The sequence below is a fragment of the Nesoenas mayeri genome, assembly GCF_963082525.1.
Source record: "Nesoenas mayeri genome assembly, chromosome: 2".
Classification (NCBI taxonomy): Eukaryota; Metazoa; Chordata; class Aves; order Columbiformes; family Columbidae; genus Nesoenas; species Nesoenas mayeri.
The window spans coordinates 115,183,132-115,204,965 of NC_137543.1; the positions used below are offsets into that span (position 1 = coordinate 115,183,132).

Sequence of the window (21,834 nt, forward strand, 5' to 3'; positions counted from 1 at the left end):
CTATTAAACAAAAATAACATTGAGGCGATGGAAGGACTTCGGAAGCTGCTCACCATGCTTATAAATCACATAATTTAGACCCTTCTCCAAGAAACATTCACATATCAGAGTAGCCCTGACAAGGCCAATAAGGATATTCGCATAATGGGCTGAAGGCCCTTCTCTAAGGTCTTGTTGCAGCCAGTCCCCAGAGGAACCTGCCAGGATAACACCATTCAAAAGTGGGGCGACTACAGTGTTGTTCAGGTTCACTCTGTGTTGGGTAACCCAAGCAATAGGTCTCTTCTCCCAAAGGGGTGCATCTCCATGGCCCCCAGGAGGAGTAATTTGGGTCCGCAGCTCTCTGAAAGTGGCAGCACTGAGTGATGTGCACAGAGACAGCCACATCTCCAGCCTGGTGGGATACGATTGTGGTCCCAGAAGAAGCCAAGGACACCCCACTCTGTTGCAACCCATTTAGTTAGCCCTTGTCTTCAAACTGGTGTCAGACTTAAATTAATCCACAAACTCAGCTAAGCAGCTGTCAGTGTCTAGGATCTCCCAGGATGCCCTTGTGAGCCAGTGGTTTCACAGAAATTAGACAGAAACAAACCCAGAAGCCCAACTGGAAACCTTCAGAGGAAAGGCATGAGTGCCTCTGTACTTACAGACTTGGCTGCCCATTGGCATTGCTTGGATGGCTTGCTTGGGACACGCACAGCATGGAGCACCTGCAAGATGGACACTCCAATTGCTCCCTAAGAGATCATCTAGGATGTTTTTTCTTCGATTTCACAATTACTTTCTTCAATGGATTTGTTTTGAAGTGTGTGTTTACCTTCATAAATGTTCATATTAAGAAAAACTTCAAGTAATAAATGGCAGAACTGATGGTTTCGCCACCCCACAGTGGAGCTGCTTTCAGTTCTGTTGTGCCAGAAGGAATGAAAGCAACTGGACTTTTTTGAAGATTATTTTTGTGCATTTATTTTAAAAAAAAAAAAAAAAAAAATCATCCTTACACTCCAAATGATGATGAATTGATATCTGAGCATTCCACAAAATGACAATACAGGCCATTACAGAAATTAACAGTGTGAGCACTACCCACTGCTCACAACAGTTCCATGCTTTGCTTTTGTATCCACTCCAACTGGATGAAGAGAGAGCACAATTCCCAAAATGCAGGAATTTTGCTGCTATGAAGCACTCAGAGGACAACAATCAAGCCTCGGCTTTGTAATGACAGGATTTCAAAAAATGGCCATTTATTTTAAAATAGTCTCTGTGGTTTGTGAAGCTGTTTCTGCAGAGCATACAGAGGATAGAACACATATTTTCGCAGGCTTCCAGCTGCTGGCCCGAGTGCAGAAAAGGATTAAAACAGTTTGAATTTAGATGATGCAAACTAGAAGAAATGAGGAAGAAAAGATGGCTCTGAAAGATATACTTTGTTTTCTCTTATAAGAGGTGTAATGCAAAGTAAGTACTTCTTCACAGCTGGTAGATTCCAGTTGAATTGCAAAGATTTGAGCATGGGAGCAGCTGAACAATAGCTCTATTCACCTGCAAACAAATTCTCCAAATCTGCGGTTTCACTTTCGAATTTAATGGGCCTATCTAGAAAATGAGCGTAATCCAAATTATCTGCTAGTTTTGATAATGCAGGCCTTAGTGAGGGAAAGGACAGGGACTGAGCACTAGCAGAGACAGTGCAGTACAGTAACCCAAAAAATACCCCTTTGGGCACACGGTGAAGATGGAGAAAGATGCAGAAGCCTGTAAGGAGAGGTTAAAACTATTTAACCTGTTTATGAGTATTTGCTAAGCACCACTTGGTGCTATAGTTTACGTATGGTGAAGAATATATGAAACCTCTGACGTGATCCAGGTGGAGGCATGAAGCTAGGGGAATCCATGGCACATCTTGAAGGATCCTGGCACAGCCGGCCTGCAGATGCAGCCTCCACTGGAGTCGTGTGCTTGAGCAGGAGATTTGTCCTTAAGAGGTAAAACCGAGCATCCTCGCTCCTGCTCTGCTCAGAAGCACAGACAGAGGAGCCTGTGTGTGCGTGGGGAGATAAGGAGAAGGGGAAAAGGGCCAGTGCATGGCTCTGGGGCTGCCTGGGTGCACTGTCAGAGCCTCGACTACCCCAGGTTTGGTTTGTCCTAGCTGAAAGTCAAACTCAAAATCTCCTCACCACAGAAGCCACATGACTAACAGTCTAGCTCTAATTAACGATGAGGTATGCACAAGAAATTAAGCAGGTGCTCCTTTTGCTTATACCCTCAGGCTTTTTTTTTTTTTTTTTCTGAACAGAAATGTCCTCTGGCCACTCTGGTAAGTTCACCGTTTTGGAAACTGCTCCACCACACCCGCTGGATGCTGAATCAGTGAGAGTTATACAACTTCGCTGTTTACAGGTGGTTTGATCTGTTCACCTTTGCTGTGCTGCTCACTTTGCTTCCAGCACTGCATGGCTGCTTTTGAAGGAGATAGCTACCAACAGGGGCAAAAGTGATATGGAGAAGGAATAATTTATCTATAAACTTGGCGAATAAAAACCTACAGCAGTGAGGACAATGACCAGAGAGAAAGAGAAGAGTGAGCTTCAAATCAGAAGTCAACATGAAAGTGATTTGGTAATAATCCTCTGCACAAAAAGCGACAGTGCATGTGGCTTTCCATAAATGTTATCACAAAGCCTTGACCAGCTCTACTATAGCAACTCAAACACATATTCAGGTAAATGCCTGAACCCACTTCCTACCTTGGCCACAGAGTGGACATTCCCACCAGCTTGAGACCTAAGAAGCCTAACTCAGCTAAACACCGAGGGTCCAAGATTTGTGTACTGGATATCTCTAATGGCAGAGAGGTGGAAGAGAATTTGTAGAAATTGTTTTTCTGGCCAGCGCAATAATCCTGAACAAGTAGGACCAGATTGTATTTTTGTGTGACCAAAATTATCAAGTCGAATGCAGGCAGCTCACCAGGCTTAGCAATCAGGTCCTCTCCTGGCATGCTGTAAACTGGAAACCAAAAATGAGTGGCCAAGGTTGAAAAAGTTGATGTTAATGAGACACACAAAAGGTTAAATGTACTAACTCTGTTACTCATTGGGATTTATTTGCTCAGTTCTAATTTTAACTTTGGTTAGCCCAATAAAAGGTATCACATCACCGTCTGGGTAGCTGTCTTACAAAAAACAATGCAGCTACCAACTTTTCCTTTGCTGGATGACATACTTGGGCAGTAGCCCTTTAAAAAAAAGCTTCAGTTTCTTTAGAGCACATTTGGTTTTCCATTCATTATTTTCCTGATGCTGAAAGCAATGTTATTCACCCCAGAGAAGAACGGCTACATTGTATTTCAAATGTTTAACCAAAACGCTCATTTTACTGCGAGTTTTCCTTCTTTCAGGATTTTAAGACACATCTACAAAGTGGTTGCTGGGTAAAATCATCAATTCATAGTCAATGGGATCTGGTAGAAAGCACCACAGCAAAAAGGAAAATAAATGAATGACATGATCACAAGAGTGACTGCTATCTACAAAAATGTGGATGATGAGAAGGACTCCTCTCCCCATGAGATGAGCTAATGAATGCCGAATGTGGAATGACTGTTAAAAAAGACAGACAAAAATAGAAGACTAAAAATAAATTCTTAACACACTAAGTGTGTACCATCCACAATCTATAAGCACCTACACATTTTTAACTCCCAACTTTCTGTCAACCACATCCATAGCACTTACACAGAAAACCACCCTTCACCTTCTACAGCCCTGTTTGCCTGCAGTAAGAATTATCATCCACTTCTGCCTGGACCTTACTTTCCTGTGGCTCTCTATGTCTTGATTCACAGTGGTGTGGGATTAGGTAGGTACAACTGACGCAGCAATGATAAACCACTAGCTATTTTGAAAAACCAGTCATATTTTATGTATTATTCCTTGTTCTTTTGGCCACAGAAACATTCATCTTCAGTCGTCTTTTACTGATGTCAAGCTGATGGTTCTCACTGCATTCAGTCCTGCTGCCTGACCACCAAACACCCAAATGTGCTAATCCTGGGGGCACAGTCTTACCCAGGTGAGCCAGGATTCCTCTTTTCAGGAGAGACTTTGCTCTGTGGCAGCCACATGAGAGCTTTTGGACAAGATCCTGCTGGGAATCAAAGAGATAAGTGAACTCTCCAGCTCCTTGAGTCTCCTCTTCCTGCTCTCCCAGGCCTCCTGGTCATGGCCAGAAGAGGCAAATCCTCACAGCTGAAATACTGTTGCCCAGAGTCATGGGCAAAACACTCCCCTTACAGATCACCGACCTATCGACTGCTTTTGGGACTTGCACCCTGAAGTCTGTAAAGCAGCTGTCCAGTGTCATGATGAAAGATACGTGTCGTACCGCCACGAAACATCCAGTTAATGCTGGAACATGGCACTCAAATATGCTGCCAAGAGAAACTCTCTTTGTTTCTACTGGATCAGAAGCAAACACACCGTGTTAACCAAGCTGTATTCTCACCAGCTCCTAGTTACAGTCATTGCTCAAGCAGAAGGAAGATACTCCACATCCAGACAGCTGGAAAAAGCAGTTCCTGTTATGTATGCAGGAACTTGACTGTTCTCCAATATTTATGGATCCCAACTGCCTCCACTTCATTACACCATCAGGGGAAGAAAAAGTACAATAAACCCCTTTATGTCTCCTGTAATTGAATCCAACCATGTTTATAATATATTGTAAGCACTTCAAGTGACAATTAATTATTGAATGCTTGCTTCATAATGAATTGGAATATCATCTGTTATAGACCAGCTTCTTCATATATTCTCTAATACTTCCAAGATGCTGTGAAACTGGTTTGTACTTTAAAATGTAGTAATAAAATCAATACAATAAAAACTAATTTCTTTCCCAAACATCGACTTTGCAATACGGTCTCATCAAATTTACCAAAGTAAAGAAGACTGGTCCAAGCTATCCTTGGATCAAAACCCTTGTTGTTTCCTAAGATTGTCTAAGAATAACACCTATGCTACATTCATTAACAATGATAAAATGTCTCTCAGTATAATGAGAGGAGACTGGAGGTGCCTATTTCTGAATAGTATGTGAAATTCAGGAAATAGTAATAACATCAATTTAGAGAAACCATGGCAACTTATTAAAAGATAGAGGGCCAAGCTTTCTGTTGACGAAAAGCCAAATTAAGTAATAGTGCATTCTTCTTAGTAGAACGTGTCCTGGAAATACTTCCCTCCACTCTCTTGGTTGGGCAGTAGAAGGGAAGCATGCTTTTCATTGCTTGATTTCCTGAACAATTTAATAGTGATGCTTTGATTGTTGAAAAGCTGCTATACATCTTATTGAGAGTGACTTCATCCCATAAGTGGCTGAAGTAATATATAATATGCTCTGGGTTTTTATTTTGCAAGGGCCTATTTCACATGCAGTATCACTCTACAGAGAAGCAACCACTTCTGGGGGGGAATGCAGCAGTTAATTAATGCTGACTAATTAACTGTCATGATATTGTATTTTAGGAACAATACCTTTTGGAGGCACCCTCATAATTTATTACATCATCTAGCTAGAAGTTGAGTGGTGTTTACATGTTATCTTATTACAACATGCAGCCTCCCGTAGAAGAGTATGGATCCTCTCCTGTCAAAATAAATGGCAAAATGCTCAGGTTAAACTCAGCAAAAGTAGATTTGGACCTCTAATCAGGTTACAGTAATGACTCAGGATGACTGACCTCCTTCAAGATTTTTGATCAGGCAACAGCTTACATAATCACAAGAGCTTTTATCTTGTTTCTGCAGCTGAATACACCATCAGTCTGCACCCAGCTGGAGCTGCAGTGAAGGGAGAGCTATGATGTGCAACGATCATTCCCACTTAGGAAGCCCTCCAGGTCTCTATTCTGGTTATAAAGAGGAATCAAAACATCTTATCAAACACTGTTATAATTTTCCTCTGGAGTCTTAACTGGTTTTGCCAAAAATAATTTCCAATAGAAATATTTTTTATGATAAGAGTGTAGTGTTAAAAAGCACTGCTAGCAAACAAGTGAATAAAACAATATGCTCATGCTATATCAAATGTAAAATACTCCCATTACAGCTAACATCAATTTACATGCTCCAGCCTGAGGGTGTGGATCTCTTCCAGGGCTCCTGGTTACTGTTGAGATTTTTTCCTGCTATAAAAACATGGTTTTGCTCAATCCTCTACATTGTAAGAATGAGGATGGATACTGGCATCTTCAATACAGCAGATTCATCTGCAAGCATGGACGTCTCAAATACATAGGCAATCTAAGCACATGACAGTGCACATGGAAATATAATGGTACTTTACTCTGTTTCCTGCTTTCAAAAACTCTTGGAAAATACCACAGCACTTTAAAATAACAGTTACACTTACTTAAATGTGCTTGCATGTTGCATTTGGTTGTACTCCTCGCTATGGCAGATATAAAGATACAGCAATCAGGACACATTGTCAGAGAACACCAGGTCAAATCAATTAGTTCAGTTAGGACTCCAACCCATGATTAAGTAAATCACATGCTATTCATTTAATGCTAACAAAAGTGCCAGGTGTCTCTGCTATGACCTGCTGGTCTCCTGGATAAAGCTTATTCCTCAAAATTAGCAGCTTCTATACAGCAAACAGCTAGCTATCTTGCAAAGGAGAAGAATAGAAATAATCATTTGTTACACTATTGACCATTTTAAGAATTTACAAGACAGGATACAGACAAGTAGAGAGGAATTTCAGACTCTAAACCGAGCAGTGTTTTTTCAGTCAAATTTGTGTTGAAATTAGTCTACTGCAATATTAGAATCAATTCTCATAGAAACAAGGCATTCAAAATCACTTCTAGTTTGGGTCTCTTTTTCTGCTTATAAACCCAGCCCTATAGACACTGAGCACCTCCCAGTTGTTTCAACAGGACCCGAGGGCATTCTGTCCCCTCAAAAGGATCAAGGAACTAGCAAGAAACTATGCAAACTTTACCTTTGAACTGCAAAAGAACTATGTCACCTGCAAACAGCATACGAAGGTACCACATAAATACTGGACAAACCTTATGCTGCAACGGAGTAAATGAACTAAGCAGCATGATGTCGAAGAGGGACAACAAACAAGGCTATGGGAAACTCAAGGTTGATTTCAAATAAAGAGGCAATACAGAAGCTTGGTTTCAAGAGTACATAATGTATTTTACAGCACCTTTGCAGCAGTTTTTTAAAAAGCTTATTTATAAACAGGGTATTCTGATAAGAAGGGAATATACTTATTCAATATGATGTGTAACTTGTATTTTTTTTATGCTAGAGGGACTTCACATAGAAGTACAATCCCTGCTCAGAAAATTTCAGTTTATGGCAGTAAATTACTCTTTATAAGCAATACAAGAATATTGAAACATCTCTAATGCTCACTGTACAGTAAACGCTGAAGAGGAGAAAAAGACAAGACATTATAAAGCAAAACCCAGCAATGTTGGTTTTCTGTGTCATAGTTTAGTAATAGTTGGACAGAAGAATCAATCTGGGGCTGGAAAACACAGTTCTAGTTTGAAGTCAGCATTGTGTTCAAAGCCCAAAAGATCATCAGAGCTCAGACCTCCAGATTTTGGTCATCAGAATAGTAATTGTTTTAATCTGTTTTTCTAAGTTGCAACAGCACAAAAACAAAATAAAAGAAAAGCCCTTGGACACAAATATTCAGAAAATAAACTCTACCAAGAAAATAAACTCTGGAAGTACTTGCCTGTTTAATAGAATATATATATATTTTATGCTAGGAATTATTTTAGAAAATGCATTTCAAAGTGCTATAGCACAAATATAATAAAGTTGCCGTGACTCACAGCGTGGTTTTCAAAACATCACAAAATTCCTTTTTGATATACGCACACAAAATTAATTTCAATAAAAGGAACATTAAAAACTCCTTTTTATCTGTGAGCCACCTAAACATAAAATTCTCAAATAACTAAATGTGCAGACGGGCTGCATATTTCAACTCAGAAAGTAACAGTTGTCATATGAGTAATCTTTGCAGAATAAATCACTAGGTTTCTAGGTCTGACATTTATATAACTTCATTTGAAAACATTGTGATCTTACAATTAACCGAACAGCTGACCAGGCATTACTCTAAAATCCTGTTCAGAATAGTTTGATTGGCCCACTTTGTCTGTCAGGGCCTCAGGAACATTGTCAATGAGAACCGAACATTTGGTCCCCCCGAACTATCAACGTTTCCTTACATTTTTCTCTCTAACTGCAAAACTTCCTGTGATTTGTCTGATTTTCTTCCATCCAAAAAAAACTTAAAAATTCAAACTACTTTTCAGAACTGCTAAGAATTACTTTAAAATATTTCCTTTTAGCCTGCTGCATAAATGACTACATTTCAATGACTTCCTTCCTCTGAATTAGATGGAGTATTTGGCATTGGGGGAAACAAAGTAATTTTTACACAATGCAATTGTATTTCTCTTTTAAATCCTGATGATACTATCAAATACTATGCAATATACAAAGAGGTCATACATTACTGTTATAGACAGTTCTACTTTTTTTTTTTTCCCTCTTTATTACCAGTATGTTTTCCTCTTTCTGCAAAACTATTCTCATGAGATCTCATTTTACAAAGCATGAAGTAGAAAAGGCTAACAAGAGTGCTTCTAAGCCTTACATGTTAAAATAACAGAAAATAACTTAAATAAGAGTGGATGATATAATTGACCTGAGTGCCTATTTGCTGTTTACCCTAAACTCCCAATGAAGCCAGGCAGCTCTGAGCACTGGGATCACATTCAATAATGGTAATTATGACAGAGTAATATATTTCACAGAAGTCTCACAGTAGTGTACTTTCCAGCTATGTTATTTGCCTATAGCTTAGGGTTCTTTGGTTCAGGATTCTACACTGTTATAGTACAGGCTTTTCAGTAGTAACCGTGGTTGATTTCTGTAGATTAGGTAGTAGCCACTGACAAGAGGACAAAAGAAGATTTGAGATCTATCGTTAAAGTTTAAGCCTAATAGCTACAGTAATTGATTGGTTCTCCATGGATTTTCTTTGGTCATTGAGGTGTGTACAGAAACTACAGGAGATTATTTTATTGTGTAATTTTCGCAGCGCAGCAGGGTACCTTGAGAATGGGTTGGATACCACCCTCCTGACAAAAACCACAGGGGAGGGATCAGAGTGAAGAAATCTCAGCCAGCAGAATCACTCCAGAACAAGCAGGGGGGCGGATTTTTCCATCCTGGGAAAGAAACAAGATTTCTGGCCCCACAGTTCGCAGGTATCTGAGGTCTCCCTGGGGGACAGAGCCATTTTTATTGGAATAATGAAGGTCGATGGCTTAAGACATTCTGAAAAATCACATCTTCTTTTTGTCCACAGATCAAGCCTAGCACAGACAACAGAAACTGTCAGAACCTCTGCTGAAACAGCACAAAAGTGAGTTGGAGGGACCTCTTCTACAGCTAGAACAGGAGTGATGAACCAACCACCAGAAACTGAGCTGAGACCAGTAGTGCTTTTTTGCATCTGTCTTCCAAAATACTGAAACTTGCACTTTTGAATGAACCAGCAACAGTCAGGCGGGACCTTGTTCGAATGCCTTTTATTACATTTGACCCAGGTATCAGTTATTTTCAGTTCCGAGTATCTTTTATCAATATCTCAACTCATTCTCAGGAATCCGCAACATGATCCTGATGCTTCCAAATCCTAGGCCAAGGTCCTCTCAAAGGTCACCTCAGTTGTTGGGTGTTGCATTTCAGGTACCTTACATGGACTTTCAGAAGACAGATACTCAGCACCTTCTAAAAACTCAACCCCTCAAAAAACTCAACCTTCCAACTGGAGTAATAAAAATTAAGGCACTCGAAAATCGCTGTCTACTCTTGAAGATCTTACCCATAACTAGAATAGACTGATTGACAGGAAAATCACACATAACTATAAAAAGATCCATGTGTTGCTACACTCAAGGTACTTAGAGTGTAAACTTTATTTACATCCGTAGTGACATAGTTAATGGCAAAAGGTTTGCCCTTTATGTTCAGTAACCATATTTTACTCTATATCTCTAGAGAGCAAGAGTCTGTATAAGCAATGAGAGAGGGGAAAGAAAGCTGACAGATTACCAGTTTTTCTTCTTGTGGTGAATTAAGCTGTCTGGAATCACGAATGTTAGTACAGGAGGAAATGAGATAGTTATCTTTTGTCAAAACTCTGATATAAACAATGTAATATATCTCAAAGGGATGTACAGTTCAGAATATCTTTAAAAAAAAATAAATGATAATACGTATCCTGAAACAAAGGTTGTTTTTAACTATGTGTAAACAGTCTTTGATCAATCAAATGAATCCTTAGAAAGGGCTTACATATCGCAGAACATAACTTGACACCCTTACCACAGCTGGGTAAGTGCTTAAACTTTGCTCACAGAAAGGATGCTAGTAGTTGGCAGGGAGACCAAATAAAAATTATTAGAATGGAACTTTTTGTATAAATTAGTCCATTCCCCTCCTCCCAGAAGCTGCAATCAGTACAAAATAAAATGGATTGGTACTGCTGCATTCTAAATGCATTTGATATCACATAGAAATCCTTCATGAGGGTCATCTTCAGATTTCATGGCTCTTCTTCTTCCTCTGCTGCGTCCTCAGACAAACCTACAAAGCAGAAAGAAAATGCTTAAAAATTCAGTGTACTTGGCAACTACACACACTATATTGTTGATTCCATCAGTTGGTAAAATGGTTATAGCTGGAGGAAACAATTTATTACATGCAAAGCAGTTAGGATAAAAATGCATAACTTGCAGATTCAAGCACTCACAAGTTCAGAAAACATAAAAAATTAAGGCAGTAAACGCAATTTCACATCAGCTTTTTTATGCATATGATGGATGATACAAGCCCAAGTTATAAAATCATGAACTACTTTTACACCAGAAAAAAAACAACAGAGAACAACTGGGCCTATGATCTGAGACACTGTTGCTTCAATCTACTTCCATTTTCCTGCTCCTTTTTCTAGATAGAACTTGCAATACAAATTGCAGAACAACAGAAAATTAGGCTCCATAAACTCATTAACAATAATATTTATATGTGTGTTTATATATATATATATATATAAGACTAATACTTTGGGCAAGGGGAAAAGAGCAAAACCCCTGTCTTGAAGATGACTGCTACCTTAAACCAAGAGTATGAGTTTCCTGTTTTCAAGTGTCAGTGCAAGAGATGAATACACCTTGGATTGGAAATTAATCTTTGCAATAATGAATTTGACAGTATTCAAAAAGTGGGTAGACATAAAAATTTGCTTGGAATACCAAGGGAGAAAAAGAACAGTGGATAATCACGCAAATTTGTATATGCACATACTTGCATGACTTTAATTTCAAGTGACTGTTTAACCCAGCAGTTTCTTACATGTCTACTCTTAATTTAGGTTGAAAATTATTTAACTTAAATCCTTTTCTAATGAGCATGAAGCAATCCAAGATAAATTGGCAACATCTCCAAATGATTCATGAATAATAATAATAAAAATAACACACAGCTTTTGTGTTTGTTTCCTTTTTTGTGCGTTTTTTAAATTTTATTTTATTTTGTTTGTTGGGCTTGCGTGTTTTTTTTTCTTTTGATGTTGTTATTGTTTGTTTGGTTTTTGTTTTGTTTTTCCCTGCAAGCCATGTCTGAGGAAGGCTGAAATCCCCACACACCCAGTGAAGTGAAATGATCCAGCAGGTCAGCAGAATAAAATTTGGGCATCCAGGTCTTCTAAGTCCAAGCCACCAATCATCTGTCAGCCCACCTGCCTTCACAACCAGGTTGATACAGAATTTATCACCAACAATCTACCTAATTTTAATAGAACATGCTTTCATTTAGATCTGTACAATTCCAATATGAACAAAACCATACAGATTTCTTTTCCAGGTTTTGTTTTACACTATCAATGTTTTTTTGGCGCTTGGGGATTTCAGTATTTCAAATAATTTTCATGGCTGATGGTACTGAACCAAACAAATTTATCTCAAGCCTTGAGACTGAAGCAGATCATCAGTTAAGTTAACAGAGCAGGAGATCGAGGATAAAATTTTCAAGATACAAAAGACTAAAGCAGTAAAATTTCTGCAACAGCTGGAAGCCCAAGCCCCCCAAGGGCCTAAGAAGTTCCCTTACTGAAGTTCCTACTTCTTTTATTTTTTTTTTTTTTAAAAAAAGGACAATTAAAAATACCACGTTAAGAGCTCACTTGGGTTTACAAAGGTCAGCCATCAAATGGTAGTTCTTTTGTTCAAAAGTCTTATCACATCACACATGCTGGGATGCCAAAGGGACCAGCAGCAGGTCCCATCTTGTTTCATTAATGATCTAGGGGAAGGAGGTAGGTAGGATGATAAGGAAGTGTGTAGATTGTAAGAAACCAAGATGATCTACAAATACTGGAGAAGAGAAAGAAATATTGCTCTAGGATCTAAGAGATTAACAGGGCTGAGAGAAGATAAAAGGAGAAACCACTTGAAATACATCATGGAAATAACAATCTTAAACACAGACACTTGCTGATGAAAGCCCTGCAGAAGTAGTACAGTGGAAAAAGCTGTTCAAGACATGCATTTGCAGTGAAATATCCTGTGTAGCTCAATACACCACAGGAGCCACTGCAGAGCTCACAGTTAATACTGTTCCTGACTATATAGCTTTGTTGAGATCACATCTGGAGCTGTTTACAACTCTGTACTACATTAATAGATGCTGAAGAATATCTTACTTTCCCATCGTAATTAAGGAAAATAGTTTGCAAGAAACAGGTTTCTGCACACTCTTACAACAGCTGGACAGGCACATAGTTCAGATGAGAAATAGCAAAAAAGTGGTATGGTTATGGTTGGCTCTTTGTACCTGAAGAGAATAGCCACAGATTTCCAGAGACCAAGAAGCACTTACCTCTGCATTAGTGCTGCCCACTAAGTTGCATACTCAAGACATGTGACACTGCACAGTGCACTCAACCTTAATACGTTTGAAGACTGGCTAGAGGACATATAAGCAGCGTAACAGCACAGAAATTAAGGAAGGGAAGTTTACAAAAATATCAGGGGGGGAAAAAAGGTCTTTGTGAAAAGGCTATAATATCCTCATGCATATTTTCCTTTAGTCTGCTGAAAACACAGCATGTTAAAAATGAAAATGTTATTAAAATAAAAGTGTAACACACAAAAAAATATTTGAGCCATAAAATAGCGCCCAGGGTACTGCTCTCAAAACCTGTTTCTTCCATGACACTGACTTCTTACAAATAACCCTTGTGTCTGTTTCTACAAATTGCCATGCCAAAATGGGTAACGTGAATGGTTACCCTCAAGCTCATGAAACACCGTGGATCCACTAAACACAATACATTAACTGTAATTATGGGCTGGCAGAACTGAAGTAATATAGCAGGATTTACCTCAATTTTACACAGCTTTACCCGACAGCACTGGGAACCCAGAATGCTTCTGCATGGATCAAAGAGCTACCACGTGAGTAAACTGTGGGAGAGGTGAGCTGACAGGTGAGGTACAGACTGCAGCTATTTTTATTGTGTAACTCCAAAATGGGAGGCAGTATGAAAACACAGCTTGTAACGATCAGCCTTCCCACCTCCACCTCATATTTTTTTCAACATGCAGTATTTATTAGTCACCTAGGAGAACAACAAATTTCACATTGATCTAACTGGCCCAGCCTGTATCACAACAAATTTCACATTGATCTGGCACAGGCTGTATCACAATAGGTGAGATGATTAACATCAGAGAGGTTTATCATTGCTATATTCTGACAAGCTTAGGCAGATCCTAAGAAATACTACTTATCAACACAGTTATGAACTGGGAAGCTGCTTTTAGAAATAATCATGATAAATTTTAACTCCACTGCAGCAGACAACTCCAGGAGTTTTCGGAGGAAAGTTTTTCAAAACAGAGTTAAAATATATGGTTAAATTAATATCCTGGTTAGTTACATGAGATTGAGTATATCTGAGGTCAAGAACAGAGTCCACCTCCAGTCACTTAAACCCCTCAGGATGTTTTGTGGATTTGTCAATCAGAGCACATTAGCACCCTCATGAAAGCAGTTTCTACAAACAAAGACACAATACCTAAGTCATGTTAATTTGCCTCTTGAAAAATCACAACTTAATGTATGCATATCATTGAGTCACAGAAAGTTCATTTGTAGATCAAACTGTACTTTTGAGTCTTGAAAACTGAAAGTTCAAAGACACTCAATTACAGTACAGAAGCACCAAAGACCGCTAAAAATACCAACTTTCCTGGAATTATTATTCATGCAGCTAGAGAAAAAAAAATAAAGGGAGGGATGATATTTGAGCATGATGGCAGAAGGGAGGAGAAAGGATCATAAATTGTTCACACTGAGCAGGATGGTGTAAGTTTAAAGATGATTAGGTTAAACAGGCAATGGAAGAAGGTACCCAGGGAGGTGGCTGAGTCAAGGATATAAAACATTTGCAAAGATAGGGTAGATTAAAACCTAATGGGGATTAGTGAAGAGGAAGATACACAGGCTTTGAACTGGATGACCTAAAGGATCTTCTCCAATCCTATCATTTATGCTGCTATGATTCATCCCAAGGAGAACATTTTGGACTCTTATGAATCACTGGCTGAGTTTCCTGGATACTATTGTACATTAGTCTACTCTGAAGCATGCATAAAACTAAGTCAAAGTTGGCTTTAAAGTGTTTGAACTACAATATTCAGCACTTCCCAGTCTCTTTTTCAAACAGTGACTCAGAAAAAGGGGTTGTTGTAACAAGACAACAAAAGTTATTTTGAGTTCAGATTAAGTTAGAGAAGGGAGGCACTCCTTTCTTCAGCTATTGCCACCTAAAAGAGGAAAAAAACACCCCATCTCATGACCTGATGGTTAATATTGCTATTTCTAGACCTGACATGAAGCAGTTTTAGAACAAACTACAGCTTTAAAGTAACTGTTTTTCATAACATTTTGGATCCAAAACTAAACGTTCCAAATGACAAAAGTTGAAAGCTCTTTTTGCCTTTTTGTTAACAAAAGATGACAGATCTTTCCCAGCACCTCCAAGTCAGATTTCTGAAAACCATGGTAATTCTCTTTTTAAGAATTCCCATCTATTTACCACTAATAATTTTCTTTATCACTAAAAACTGCTATAGGAAATATATACAGCTTCCTTTTCCTTAGTATTTAATCTTACTCCATGAACACAATTGAAAGAGTTTTTCTGAAAGTTTAAGAAAGTAACAACATTTGCTTATCCCAAGCAAACCAACACAGTTTATTTGGAGTGCAAAAAGGATTAGTGTAAAATCATCAACTCTAATGTGGTGCAAAAGACTGATCACCATGATGGACAAGCTACAAACTTTTCTAAACTGCTTTGGCAGGAGAAAATGGACTTGATCAATATTCTATATCACTTTTTATGGAGTGATAAACTGAGACTGAGCCTTACCATTGTCTCCCAAGTCACCAGTGAGTCACATTTTCAAATGCTCAGAGTTTTGTATCTGAAATGGGAGTGATGGCAGCTGAGTGGGAGGCACAGACTAACTCATTCACTAAAGAATTGTTTAAATCAGATAAATTTGCTTTTCCTTTAGGAAGTAGGGTGTCTGAGAAAAAGTACTTCAGTCATTGAACTTTGTCCTAAAGGACCACATGCATCACAGGATGGATAATGCAAAGCAACAGTTTCAATCACTCACTCTTAAATATGCCCCCTACTAACTGCAACTAATGTGACAAGTCTAACCTATATGACGCTATCAACAGTTAGGTTTCTAAACAGCCACAAAATAGCAGGGGTAGCAGGAGCATCTCCACCTTGGGGATAGCAGGGTCTATTTCCACAAAACTTTAAAAAACTTGCTAAAAATTTTCCTTTTGTCATTCTGACTTACCAGTGACATGTAGCAGCAGTGTAACGCAATGGAGATAACAAGGAGGTAACAACGACAAAGGCAACATTTACCAAGTGTCCACATTTTTTTTTTTTAATTAACTTTTAAACAGCTCACAAAGTCCTTGTGCATTCATGCCCCTAGGCAGTAGCCATCAATGGATATTGTGTAGACATGGGCTTGTGGCAACTCAGGCCGACTGTGAAAAGGGACATGTTAGGAGAGGCTACAGTGTCCCTTCCACCACAGTTTCACTGTTTTGTTTCTTTGTTTTCCAAAGTAGGGCAACGAAATATCATTACTTTTATCCTGATAATTAATAACCTATGCTATGCTTGTTTGTATAATACTGCTGTCCTCAACCTTCATCACATTATACGGTGTACATACACACACCCCCCCATACACAACGCTACTACAAAACTTTCTGTTGAGAACCCCAACAGCTAAAAAGCATTAGAGCTGCCACCAATGGGTCCAAGGAATAAACAAGCAGATTGAATTACTGCCCATCTGTTATGGAAGGTAAGGAAGTGTGCACCAGTTCACAGTTCCTGGGATCATCAAGTACTCTAACTATGAAATGGTAGAGTTCAGACTTCTACATCTATAATGTTGCAAAGTTGCTATGCTTTACTTTGGTCTTCTGCTTAATATTTGGAAAATGCAGAAGACATATGAAATATTTTTAACATAAAATTACCAAATTTAGACACCAGGAAAAACATCCAGTGACATGACCAAAAATTCCCAAGGTGCACAGCTGCTTCTTCTAAAGACCCTGATCACATATAAATATGTGTATACATATACACACATATATACACACTGCTGATGAACGCATTCTGTAAGAAACAGGGAGCTGCCAAAACACCAAATCTATCTTACATTTATAGATATCAAGGAGAGAAGATCAAGAGGAATGGGATGCCAGTTAGTTTGAAGCAAGGCAGATCTCTGTAAGCAGCACTCCAATATAAGAGTATTCTAAGCTCAATTTGGGAAACAAACAAAATTATTACAGAGCAAACTGAGTATGTTTGCAGGAAGACAAGCTACTTAAAAAGCAGTTACCTATAAGAAAGGAAGCCACTGATCATTACTGTGGGAAGCAATTTAAATTAAGCCAAAATTTCAGAGGAAAAAAAAGCCTATTTTCTCCAAGTACTCAGCTTATCACAATCACCCATGAAATACTGGACTTTTTTTTTCTAGGAAAGCTTGCAATTTTTTAGAGAAATGGTTGTTTTCATTTAGAGATGATCACAAGAAGCATAAATGACACATTTCAGCTGGAACAGATATTTCTTGCCAGGAAGTAAATCCCTAAAAATGAGTTTGCTTTTCAGTGGCCAAACCTCCCTTCTTTCTAATTAGCTATCAGACTTTGTTAGGGTAGTGAATTAGTCCAATGCCTTCAAAGGCAAATATGTACAATGCAAGTGAAAAACTTAACTAATTATGGCCACACAAATGTCTATGCTTCAATTTATTCTTCGGCATGCTTTTATCTTCTCATTCGCTGCAGCCCAAAATCCTACTAAGATTTTAAGAAATGTTGGCTCTTTAACAATTTGCTGTCAGAAATAAATAAATAAATAGAAGTATTTGGGTCATGCACGTAGAGATTAGACAGATGATAATACATTAAAAACAAGGCCTTTTTTGCATAGATGTAACTCTTAGCTTTTTTCCTGGGGAGAAGTAATGCCACAGTAATCAGTCTTTTGCCTGTTCGACTCATTGTGCTGTTTTGTTGACTTCCCAGACAGACAGACCAGCCAGCTGACTATTAAACATCCTTTATCTTCCCAGACAAGCGATCACCATGACAGATAGGCAAAACTCCAGGGGTAGGTTAGCTTTAGGGCAAGATTTTACACCATTTTCATGTGAATGGCAGTGAATCTTATTCCTGGAGACAGCCACCCAGTGTCTGCCTGCAGGAAGACCTAACATCCTTCACGGATACAAGATATATATATTACAGTCAATTCCTACTCCCATAGGTTGGCTGCAGCTCATAATTGACATCTGAAGACCTACAACCTCGCTGTTAATAAAACTTCAAACACTCCTCATCTACATACACAACCTTAGTCAATGCTGAGCAAACTTTTCAGCTGAGACAATTTTTCTTAGAGAATTGCAAATGCAGGACAAATAGTTGGTCAAATTTCTGCTGAATTTGTCAGATCCATTTGGCTAAAAAAAGAAAAATACAGCATTTATTTTTTTTTCCAAGTATTTTGAATTTTCATTTCACACTGAACTATTGCAAATAAACTTCCTTGAATATGTTTGTGTTTGCTTCTGTTTGTTTGTTTTGTTTTTTAAACAAGTTAGCAGAAGATACGAAGTCTAAGCAAAACACTTCATTTGAGGAGAAAAAGAGAAACTCGAATCAATCATTGGAGGTTGTCACAAAATAGCAAATTTTCTAGTTTTTTTGCTTCAAGTCAGAAACATAAAAACCATTTAAAAAACTCTACTCTTGTTGGTGTGTATTGTGAGTCAAAATAGTGCAGTTATCCTTTTAGTATACAAGATGTAATTGTCAGAATGAAGCTTTCAACAAATTTAGCTACAATACATACATGCAAAGTATATGCGGCTTTACTCAACACCTCTTCAGTCAAACAGAACAAAAAGTATATTAGGTTTATAGAGGCGAAAAAAACACCCACCTTTTAATGAATACTGAGTCTGATATAGACTTGAATCTAGAGCCTGTGCTGTGCTTGTTGTGCAAGTTTAACTTGTATGGCCACAAAACTGCTTAGTACCTTCATAAATAAACATCAGTTTATCCAGTACATTTTCTTTTTAGCCTCTGGTACACATAAGCCTGTGGTTCCACAGTACCAGAAAGATACAACAAAATAGAAGAAATTTCAAAAGGAATAGCACAAATAATTGTGTGATTCTGTGGAAAATAGAAAAGATGGGAGGGAAAGAAATAGAATAGCCAAAGACAAAGCAGCATTAGGAATTCAGTTCAATGAAGAGATATAAAAGAGGATCAAGAAGATGAAGTCAAGGAAAGGAATAGTCAAGGCTATTTTAATGACATATATTGCCCCAAGGGAAGTGGTGGAAGCCACATGGCTTATGACATTTGGAAATTAGTACCACAATGAAGACAACAATCTGGCAGTGTCAGGGAGATGGTCAAGCTGATATAACAGGAGTTTTCCATTTCTAACTCCTATTATCATACAGCATATCTGAGGTGCTACAAATTCCTAACTGTTTTGTAATATGCACAGAAACATCAGCTTTTGCTTACCAGCAAGCATTTAGCAACTGAATACTCTTCAATATGCTGCTCCTTTTAACAATGGAACATTACAGTGCAAATGATAAAATCATTTTCAAAATTTCCATGGATTCTTCTGGAAATAACATACAACAGGATTTTGCCATTTGATGTAATTTTTCCTTCGGAGCCTTGTGGGAAAAAGATATTGGTAGAGAGGCAGGTTTGAGGAAAAAAGTGTGAGGAAAAAATAGGAAAAAATATTTTTCTGTAATACTTTCCAATATTGAATTTCACACATACTTTTAAAGCTACATTATATGAGAAAAAATGCTCTAAGAGGTTTTTTTTTGTTTGTTTTGTTTTTTTTTTTTCCAAATGCAATCTTTTGATAAGTCTCAGTGTGCATTTAAAACCAAAAGAACAAAATAAAAAGAGCCTGTATTAAAGTAACAGATGAAATTTCTTCTAAATAGACACAGAATTTCTTGCTATTGCTCACCAAAAATCTATATCTGCTTGGGGTTTTTGTTTTGCTTTGGTTGGGATTTTTTGGTGCTATTTTAAAATTATATTTATTAACCATATTTTTGCAAATACAAACTAAGTTTTTTGGGGGATAGAGGGGTAATGTGATAGCCATTCCTATTTTTTTAATCTGATATGTACTTGCTTATTATCTCTCTACACCAAAGACCTGTAATGTAATACTCCTTATTTCCCTGACTTTTCCTGACATCAGTCTTGTCTCATCCAGATGGAAGTAGAGCATTACCCCATGCTACACCCCTGGATATTTCAAGGCATATCTTGACCTTAGTAGCTATAATAGCAACTTCAGTACTCACAACAAAAATTGTGCAGCTACTCAGATTTGATGATCCAGTCAAGAATTTCTTACAGACCAAATCTGTGCATTTCTGAATGACAACTATAAAGTTCTCAGCCCTCCAACCTCACACCAAAATCAGCAGAACCAGAGGGAGAGCAGCAGTTTGCAGGACTGAGCCTTTTAGCACCTTAAGAAAGAGCAGTTGAAGCCAACATGCCTGCATTGAGGCTTGGAATGATGAAAGCAGAAGTTTTAAATGTATTATGGATTTTCTCATGGGCTCAGGAAGCAATAAAAACTAAGTATAGTCAGACTGCAGGAGAGCAATATAGCTTTCATCATTCTATGATTTTTTGTGACTTTAGGGAAAACACGCTCAACTTTTATAGACACGTAATTTGGCACTACAGATTTTCAGGAGACATCACTGCTATGGGATTCCCACAACAAATACAGGTTATATTCAAATTACTGCTTTCTACAAGGACACTGCTCAAAATTAATTGGTCATGTAAATGAGCTGATTTAATTGCAGCGCAACACAACCGACTGTCCTAGATTGTAGGTTTCTTATTGAACTAGACACTAATGAGGCTAGGAAGAGCAAATGATTTAATTCTGGTGGTCATGTAATCTTATTTCCTCATTCACTAACAAGGTAAGTGCCTGAACAAAGCACAAAAAGCAAAGACAGACATGCAAAATCAGAAAAAAAGAAAAAAAAAAAAAAAAAGGTAAACCATTTCCAGAAAATACACTGAAATACAGTGAGAAGGAGATTCTTCTTGTGCAATAGTTCAATTTATCAATCAGTTTGCACTTCTTTCCAAGTTTGGAAGAAGCTTAACATCAGCAGCTCAGAACTTTAGAAACAAAATGCCAAATCCCATTGTCAAAAGGTATGCCACAAATAGTTAAAAAAAGATCATAGATTTAAGGTCAGGTACTGTGAACACTTGTTGTGGTTTATGCATAAGTAATTCCACTGAACTTAAGGAGCCTTACAAGAATTCTCAAACATGTAAACGCTTGCAGAAGTAGAGCCTAATTTTTATACTACATGTTTTTTAAGCTGCTGATTTTCTCTTTCTAGTCTGGTATGAGTAGCAAAATATAGGCAAACAAATAATCTCTCTTGAAGTATGAAAGTCAGGTTTCCCAGACTCCACAGTTGTGTATATATAGTGGAGAAGGAGCTGCCTCTGGAGCTGCTTTACTTCTGACTTGTCATCCACTTGAAACGGCATAAACACAGTTCAGTCATACTTGAAGGTAACCTATCTGAAGGAGGAACCTCACAGTTTTCTTTGTACTCTGATTGAACTTAATGCTGTTCTTCCGTACTTGATACATGCAAGGTCCACAAACCTGTACTTGAAGACAGCATCTAGGCCATCACTGTGGGTCCTTTCCAACTTGGGACATTCTATGATTACCTGTCTTTATTTATGTAAGCAATAATGTAAGCCTCCCCAAGAAGGTGGGCTTCCAGATTTTTACAAGCCACCTTGAAGTCAATGAAAGTCCTCCTCAACAATGTAAATCTGTTCCTACTTACCAGCTTATAGGGCAGAGCTTTAAGACTCAGATTTACTAGTTTAGACAGTAGCCAACTACTCAAGCATGTACTTAATCAGCTCCAATTCCAATTCAGAAAACTGTCTCCTATCACCTAAGCGTATGATCAGTTGAGATCACTGGAACTGAACACACCATTTTTGTGTTCAAGTTACCAAT

General features: G+C 38.1%; 1 protein-coding gene across 1 annotated transcript in view; it reads right to left on the bottom strand.

Moving 5' to 3' along the window:
• Positions 1-10,656: 10,656 nt before the first annotated feature.
• BBS9 (Bardet-Biedl syndrome 9) overlaps positions 10,657-21,834 on the bottom strand; it is a 343,165-nt gene continuing 331,987 nt past the window's right edge. The window contains exon 23 of the mRNA XM_080338643.1: positions 10,657-10,706. Within this exon, the coding sequence (XP_080194769.1) occupies positions 10,666-10,706 (41 nt within the window). The 3' untranslated portion in view covers positions 10,657-10,665. The remainder of the gene's footprint in view (positions 10,707-21,834) is intronic.